This window comes from Podarcis muralis, chromosome 4 (assembly GCF_964188315.1).
Source record: "Podarcis muralis chromosome 4, rPodMur119.hap1.1, whole genome shotgun sequence".
NCBI lineage: Eukaryota > Metazoa > Chordata > Lepidosauria > Squamata > Lacertidae > Podarcis > Podarcis muralis.
In genome coordinates this window covers 36,414,364-36,423,621 of record NC_135658.1, presented here as the reverse complement: position 1 = coordinate 36,423,621, position 9,258 = coordinate 36,414,364, and the positions used below count along the sequence as shown (strand labels likewise).

Below are 9,258 nucleotides of genomic sequence, written 5' to 3'. Positions count from 1 at the left end.
TAATATTTTGGTTCATTGTTACATGATATTATAGTGTTTGATGGGGCTGGAAGATTACATTGCTGCCAGAATATTACTTTGTTTGATATTAAAATGTCAGTGAACATACCTTTCAATTATTTCTCATTCCCTAGGATATGACTCGCACGGCACCCAAAGCTATCTGCTTTCCATAGAAACCTGATGGGATCACCGTTAATCTAACATATCAGATATGAACATGTGTTTTTGCGTGTTGAGTCACAGTAGCCCCCCAATAATTCACACTTCACACATCAATTTTTGTTTAAGGTTTTTGGCATAATTTTGGCCACAACTTTATTCAAATACAAAAAATGTGAGTGGTTGCTTAGGCATTGGTTATGACTATCTGTCCTTGCCCTCAGGGACAGAGCTGGTCTTCCGGACACCGGCGGAAGCCAGCGTGGGAAACAAGTATTGGGTGAGAATGAAGCTGGGTAATCAGACTAACACCTCTCACCCTCATGTTCCGGTGGGGTCTTGACCGGCCCAAGTCCGACTCCGGGGACAAGGACGAAAGAATGTCAAGCCCCTGGATTTCCTTTAACGGAATTCCCATCCGCATCATTTGGAGGGGTAGGCACTTACCCCTCCAAGCACCAATTTAACCAATGCCTAACCGCCAACCTTACAAGTTGTGACGATTTGCTACGTAGTAGGCAAAAACCAAATGGCACCAGCCAATCAGCCAGATGGCAAAATTCCTACTAGGCCCCCGCACCAAGGCGGACGACCCCATGACAGGCAATAGCAAGGTCAAGCGAGCAAAACAAAAAAACCACCCTATAAAAGGGCGGGAGGGAGGGCGATCCGATGCAAAACGGCCAAGAGGCCGTGCCAAAGTCTGGCCCCTGTATATATAGACTCTGACCCCTCCTCCGAATTGGCAACAATCAAAACACCCCAGCAACCCAGTTTAACCATCTAAATGGTCGGGCTTCAACTAAATTTGCCTAGTCACCGGAGGGTGGCCTGTTCCCAACCGCAACACGTGCTCTCTGCTAGGGAGAACACGCTTTGCGTGTTGAGTCACAGTAGCCCCCCAATAATTCACACTTCACACATCAATTTTTGTTTAAGGTTTTTGGCATAATTTTGGCCACAACTTTATTCAAATACAAAAAATGTGAGTGGTTGCTTAGGCATTGGTTATGACTATCTGTCCTTGCCCTCAGGGACAGAGCTGGTCTTCCGGACACCGGCGGAAGCCAGCGTGGGAAACAAGTATTGGGTGAGAATGAAGCTGGGTAATCAGACTAACACCTCTCACCCTCATGTTCCGGTGGGGTCTTGACCGGCCCAAGTCCGACTCCGGGGACAAGGACGAAAGAATGTCAAGCCCCTGGATTTCCTTTAACGGAATTCCCATCCGCATCATTTGGAGGGGTAGGCACTTACCCCTCCAAGCACCAATTTAACCAATGCCTAACCGCCATGGAGCCCTCAGCTCCCCGCCAAACCACTCACAGCCCCAGCCAAGACCTCAGCTTGGCCACCACCGCACCTAGCCAAGCCTCATTCCCAGAAGCAGAAAGGTGCACACCATCAGCTCTAAAGAGAGCTGCCGCATGATAGGAGATTTCATGGTGAAAAATCACCTCTCCACCCAGCTCCACAATCCTTCTGGAAACAGCAGCGTTGATGCGCTTTCTGGCCCTTTCCGTGGCCACCGGGCAACGACTTCCCAACCAAAAATGTCGTTGCAAAAGCTTAGACCAAAATATCTTTGCTGTGGGCACCATTGCCTGCAGCGTCTCCAGGTCAGCCATAATTGCAGCACGTAGCGATAAACAGTCCATGGCAACCAGGTCATTCTCCCCCAGCTGCACCACAATAGCCTCTGGCGGCCCTTCCAAGAGCAACTGCCTTCGAATCCTTGGCAAAAACTCTGACCAGCGCATTCCTCGTCTGGACAGCCAGGACACCCGAACATGCGAAGGAAGGCCAAGACCTGGACCCATTGCGGACTGCCGTGCTGCAACACCAGCCCAATGGATGATGCTGTGCCCCACCATCCAGATGCGTATGGCTGACAGACCTGAGATAAATAAACAAAGAACAATATAAGATACCAAATCGTTAGCGAACATATCTCCTGAACGCATTCGACTTCCAACGACCCAAATCCTGTATTCGAGCAGCTGACAGACCCCAATGCACTGCCGTAGTGGCGGCCCCTATCCGGAAGGAATGGGGGGCAAAATCAGAAGCCACGCCACCACAGGCCAGGATAGCCTTACGCATCACCCCTGCAAACTGGTGCCTTGTTAGGGGTGACCCATTCTCGTGCCGGAGCAGTGGCCCATCCCCTTGCGCCCTCACCACTAAATACTTGTTAACATCCTTTACTGGGCAAGGGCCTGTCGCCCCAGTGGCAGGGAGACGAATGAGAGCCCCTTTGCCCCTCTGATCCGTCTTTGAATGCCTAATCGTAATTCTCAATTCCGCAGGGGATAGCTGCACATCCTGGAGCAGAAGGCCCCTGGAACGACCATCCCTGTGGTCTTCCACCACTAGTTCACCCACTCTCAATGCTCCAAAGAAGGCAATTGAAAAGGCAGCCGAAAACAGGCGGGCCTCATAATCAGACCAACACACCACCCGCAGTCTTTTGCGCATCTTGCTCAACAATTCAAAAGAGATGGGGCGTCGGTTTGGTGGCCGAGAAGGACAGAGTCGACCCCAACCCTCAAGGGCTCTGCGAACAACAAACTTCGCACAAGGATCGGTGTCAAAATATATCTTACAGAAAAATGCAATAGCAGCTGCCTGCATCCTAAGTGTCTTGCCCACACGCCCCATCTGGAATAAATGAGCCAAATATTGTAGCACCTGCGATGAGGTGGGTGGGACCCCAGCTAGCCCCCCGGCTGACTGGCGCAGAAATGCCAGAAAATCAGCCCAAGCTTTTCCGTAAGATCTCAAGGTAGAAGGGGAAACCGATGCCGCTACTCCCTGAAAAACTAATCGCTGCCAAGGTTCCAGAGATGATCCGGGAAATATTCCGGACGTATCCGCGCCTCTGGAACCAGAAGTCTGAACCGCTCCATCTGAAAACGGGACAGAGCATCAGCAATTTCGTTAGACACCCCAGGAATAAAACGTGCGGAAAAAACTATATTACAACGTAAGCAATGCGGCACAAATGCCCGCAAAAGGGCAGACACCCTGGGTGAGCGAGATGGTATTCACAATCCTGTCTACTGACAGGCCCCCAGTGTGCAGCCTTTGCAGCAGCACCTAATCGTAAGGAATGAGGCGTTCAGCGGTAAGCAAGCCGCAGGCCGTAATAACTGGTGCACAACGTAAGCACATTGATGCCTGGCTAACGGGAACCCATTTTCATGCACTAGGAGCGGGCCAACCCCCAGGGAATAAAAGCCAAATATTCTGTTATCCATAACTGGGCAAGGGCCCTCCTCACCTGTGGCGGGAAGCCTGATTGTGGCACTCCTGCCCACTAAGTCTGTTTTAGAGTTCCCAACTCTAATGACAAGCTCCAAAGGATAAGGAAAAGTCCTGAAGCAATAAGCCTCAAGACTCTCAGCCCCGTGCTGGCTCCAACAACCATTTTCCCAACCCTCAGTGCGAAAATGCAATGGACTACTGAAAGGAGTCTCGCCTTGATCTTTAACCAGCAGACAAGTTTTAACTTGTTGCAGATACTGCATAGGTAAAAATTGACTGACTTCCTGCCCACTGTCCTATGAGGTTGGAGCCTATTCCAACCTTCCAAGGCCCTGCGCCCTACAAACTTTTTACGAGGGTCTCTGAAAATAAAGCTTCAGTGTAACAGACATTGCAGCGGACTGAATTCTGATAGTTATAACCGCACGCCCAATCTGCAGCAGGTGGACCAAATACTGCTGGATCTGCTCAGAGGATGGGGGCTAATTCATCTGAATGGCCGAGAACTGCCAGCTTAAGGCTAAGAAATCCATCCAGGCCTTCCCATAAGAGGTAAAAGCAGAAGGGGAAATGGAAGCTGCTGCTCTCTGTAATCACTAATTGTTGTCAATCAATCAATCAATCAACCTTTATTGCCTTAGCATACAGCCATAGCAAGGATAAGACAAATAAATAAATAAATAAATAAATAATAAAAATGCTAGAGACAAGCAACCAATCATAGTTCAAAGCGATATTACTGGCATTATGACATTTAAATACCCTAAGACAATAATGTAAAGATTTAGTTGCCAGCGCCGAGAATCTAAAATGCAGGTGTGTATAAAGCATATAATGGCCCAAAATAGGCTCGGTACATTAGGTTAAAAGGTAGGAAGAGAATTAAAACAGGTCCAGGTCAAAATGTTGTTGTCAAAATGCCACAGGTGGTCTGGAAAAGTCTGGCAATAGCTGAGTCTGGAGCCCAGGATCTGAAGCGCTTCATCTGAAAATCGGATAGAGTGTCAGCGACAATATTAGAGGATCCCGTAATTTGGAGAGTAGAAAGCACAATATTAAAACTTAAGTGGCGCAGCTCGAAAGCATGAGTGGAGGGGCGGAGACTGTGCTAGAGCGTGAGGACTGTTTTGCCAAGACGCTCACCACTACCTGGTTATCAGACCAAAAGCAGATCCAATGGTCACTGAACTCTTCGGGCCACATGTGAACTGCTACAATGGGGAAAACTCAAGAAAAGTTATGTCACATGATTTCCTCACCACACCAGGCTTGAGGCCATAGCTTTGCACACCAGCAGCCCTTGAAATAAAAACCAAAGGGCAAAGATCCAGCAGCACCAGCATGAACCTGAAAATCCCTGTGCGGGTTCAAGGTATCCTGCCATGGCGAACTACTATTGCATACATTCAGGAATTGCTACCATCGCCTAATATCTGCCTTCACCACACTTGGTAGGCGTACACAAAGGTAAGGGGACCTCAGGCCGCAGGCAGCCTGGCCTAGTGGGAAGATTAATTAAGTGACCCAGCAAGATCGGATCTGATGAAGCATCACTTGCTACAGAGGAAGTATTACAAAATAACTTCCTTCAAGGCAGACAGCTTCTCCATAGGCAAGTGGTATATTTTAGCAACGATATCCAACTGGATCCCTAAATAAAATGTGAATATGGGCAAAAGGTATTGAGCTATTGCTTGCCAGCTTCCAGCCCCCGCTCGGGCAGGGGGCATCTTGCGCTGCCATCATGATAAGTAAACTTACAGGGCCGACGCTGGCCAGAACCCCTAAAGAAGTCCCGAGAAAGCTGCCGCCGAGCCAGCTTCCTTTTCAGACACACACTCTGTGCAATGCAAAACAAAAAACAAAAAAAAACAAAAAAAAAAAAACACACTCCGTGCAGTGCACACACACTCCACGCAATGCAACTACACACTCCGTGCAATGCAAAAAAAACACACTCCGTGCAGTGCACACACTCTCCCTGCAATGCAGCAACACACTCCGTGCAATGCAAAAAACACACTCCGTGCAGTGCACAGACTCTCCCTGCAATGTAACTACACACTCCGTTCAATGCAACTACACACTCCGTGCAATGCAACTACACACTCCGTGCAATGCAAAAACATGCTCTGTGCAATGCAACTACACACTCCGTTCAATGCAAAACACACTCCCTGGAATGCACACATCCTCCATGCAATGCAACTAAACTCCATGCGATGCAACTACACTCCGTGCAATGCAACTACACACTCCATGCACTGCATACACCCTCCGTTCAATGCAATTACATACTCTGTGCAATGCACACACACTGTGCAATGCAAAAAAAACACACACTCTGTGCAATGCAACTACACCCTCCATGCAATGCACACACCCTCCGTGCAATGCGACTACACACTCCGTGCAATGCACACAGACACACACTCCGTGCAATGCAACAAGCCACTTTGTGCAATGCAACAAGCCACTTTGTGCAATGCAACAAGCCACTATGTACAATGCAACAACACACTCCGTGCAATGCAACAACACACTCCGTGCAATGCAACTACACATTCCGTGCAATGCACACACCCCCTCCATGCAATGCACACACCCTCCGTGCAATGCAATTGCAAATCTCTCACGCAATGCAATGCAATTGCAGCCCGTGCAGCGCCATGCTCTTCAACGCACAGAGCAAACTGCAATGCGGGCACACAAAGGTGCTTTCTCCCACTTGCATATTGCAATTTGGCGCCCGTTACATCCCTCGCAGTGAGGTAACCACCAAAAGGACCTAAGTGTCCAGGTAGAGCAATGGGGGAGCATGCAGCTGTCCCATACAGGGACCAATCCTGCAACCAAAACATTACCGGCACTATGCGCTGACCCAGTGAAACCAATGCTTCATGGACCACATGGGGACACTATTCTGGCCGGAAACGCTTCCAGGCCATCAAATTCTAGGGCAAAGCCCGATGATCACCTGCTAGGCCAGGCATAAATGTTTTCAGTGAAATAGCCCACAGCTTGTCCAGGTACCCCTGCTTGCCCTTTTAGAGGGAAGCACCCCTTCAAGAAACCCAAAGTTCTTTTATCACAAATGGGCTGAACTACCCAGCAACAGAATAGCCCAAAAGGAGCAGTTTATTTTGTTTTGTTATAACAATGGCTAAGAGGGGAATATGAACCCTGTCTCCCAGGTCCTAGTCCTACACTTTAGCCACTAAGCCACAATGGCTCATCTCTAAAATGGCAGTCGCCACTATCAGGGCAAAACAAACTTAAAGAAAATAAACTTGTTCAGAAACAGCATAGTTCAAGAGCATATACAGAGTGCTCATAATCCTTGGAGGCACAGGGAGCCTCTGGGGCCCTCTGTCTGCCTCAGATAAACATTAGCAGTAACTGGGCCTGCAAGCAGATACATTCCTATAGCGAGAATGTCATAGCAATATTAAAAGAACTCAAATTAGTGCTCCCACCCAAGGCTAGCTTAAAATTTGGCCAACCGCGCTGCACACACTCAAAATAAGCCAACCTTTGGGGATACTATAAACGAAAGTGATTCCAGCTAAGCTGGGAACAGCCCTGACTAGCTCCACAATTTCCACAAGAGAAATGGGGAAAACCTTTTTGCGAAAGAAAGCCCCTAACGGGGGCTCTCTCCCTATTGGGAAAGGCAAGCCACAGATACAGGGAGAATCTTCCCACTGGGCAGGGTAAGGGGTGGGGTGGGAAATCAAACAGGAAAAGGGGGAAATTAAATTATTTAAGGGACTAGAGAGGATTAAAAAGAAAGGGGAAATAAAGAAATAAAGAAATGTAACCAGACAATGAGAAGATTGTCCAAGCGCTCCATGTGATCCGATGCAAAACGGCCAAGAGGCCGTGCCAAAGTCTGGCCCCTGTATATATAGACTCTGACCCCTCCTCCGAATTGGCAACAATCAAAACACCCCAGCAACCCAGTTTAACCATCTAAATGGTCGGGCTTCAACTAAATTTGCCTAGTCACCGGAGGGTGGCCTGTTCCCAACCGCAACACGTGCTCTCTGCTAGGGAGAACACGCTTTATAAAAGCTAGAGAAATGGAGCTTACTTTTCCTCAATCCTACAGCCCACAGTCAAGCAGTGAGAGTGATTATAGGTAGTGATTGTAGTTATAGGCTCATCAGTATCAGTGATGAAACAGAACAATCAAACAGTGCTCAGGATCAAGAAGTAATCTATTGTCCATATTGCCAGAAACAGGAAGCACGAGTGTGCTCAAGACAACATTGAAGACCCTTGTCAATACTGGTGGTGGATTTTCAAAACACTCCCACCCACCCCCTTTCAAATTCTGTAAAATAAACAGTGCTATTTTTCTAGAAAAAAAGGTGCCGGAACTCACCGTAACTGCCTCCCATGTTCTCTTAGAATGACAATGGTGGCCACCTGAGAGGTGCTGGTACTCCGTTCCTGTGAGTTCTGGCTGGAAACCCCCCAAACAAAACCCTTATCCTAAATACTATGTATTGTGGTAATGTGAAGAGTTCTTGCAGTTCATCATTTCTTCCATGTCCAAATTTCATTAGAGGGTTTAGCTAACCATGGAGTTAGTGTTGTCAAATGTTTTGCAACATGAACTTTGCAAATCATTTTGCAGATTTGGCACAATGATAGACTGGGCATCACAAGATTAGGCACCATATTTTTTTTTGCTTTTATGTTCCATGGGTCAGTTTGGTTGCTCCTGACTGCTTGTAAAAGGCACTATTGACCATGTTCACACTTCTCAGTCCAGCTGTGTAGGATACTTCAGCCTACATTGCTGAGACCAAAACTAGCATGCAGTCTGCACAGCTGAAGTCATATAATGAGTGTGGATATTTCCTAGTGTCTTGCCGGCCCAGATTTTGGCACGCCGTAATAATGTCATTGCCACACAGACTGGAGATTATGGGTCACAATATGTAGTGATGAGAGGGATTAGACTAATGCACCAAGGACAATGCTCACAGTGGTGGCTCACCCCTGCAGATCATCATCATTAAACACTTTTAAAGCACCTAAAATTTCCTAAGCATTGTAGATATATCAAAAGATAATGAGACAGTTCCTGCTGCAGTCTCACAGTCTAAAAAGACACAGAGCAAAATGAAAAAGGAAAGGGGAAGGAAGACAGAAGCAAGCATTTGAACTGCTATAACTTCACTAGCTGATGGATGGTGTCAGGTTGGTGTTCTCCTGCAATGACATTCTTCCTGGGATGCAGAGGTTCAATGGTTATTGATAGAGAATATCCCTTCAGCTTTGTCATCCCATAGTTTATCCTTGACTATACTCAGTCTATGGATTCTTTCGTGCAGGGACCCCCAAAGTGGTGCCCTGCAGGTGTTGTGGATGGGAGACCAGAGAATCACAGACTAAAAATGAGCACCAGCTATTCAACTGCAGCATTGTACATCTCTGGTTGTGCACTTGGAGGCTTCCTTTAGGTTAAGTTGAACCTAAATTTTAAATATGGCTATATCACGAATGCAGAAGCCAATCTAATATTTTCTACATGTTCTCTTTCTCTTAGTGAACCGTCACCCTCCTCGAAAACTTGAAAAAGAGAGCTGGAGGCTGACAAAAAAATGTGTCACTTAACCGCATGCCATTAATAAGTATAGGCAAACTGTTGAACTTTGGAAATACCAAATGTTGTTTTTATATATAAAAAAAATGATCAAGCCTTAGATGCAACCCAACATATTGCAGTAATTAAAAGAAACAGAACATAAAGTCGAGGCACAGCTTAGACATTTGGAAGCTACAGATGCCATTGTAGAGTATATGTGGCCTTATAAA

The 9,258-nt window shown here is 47.1% G+C and overlaps 1 protein-coding gene across 1 annotated transcript; it reads right to left on the bottom strand.

The window, feature by feature from the left end:
• Positions 1-265: 265 nt before the first annotated feature.
• On the bottom strand, positions 266-2,796 carry LOC144327473 (uncharacterized). Its single transcript, XM_077927074.1, has 2 exons — positions 2,262-2,796; positions 266-2,059 (listed from the first exon to the last, which is right to left on the bottom strand). The coding sequence occupies exons 1-2, from the start codon at positions 2,794-2,796 to the stop codon at positions 1,485-1,487; spliced, it is 1,110 nt and encodes a 369-aa protein (XP_077783200.1). The 3' UTR covers positions 266-1,484.
• Positions 2,797-9,258: the final 6,462 nt, after the last annotated feature.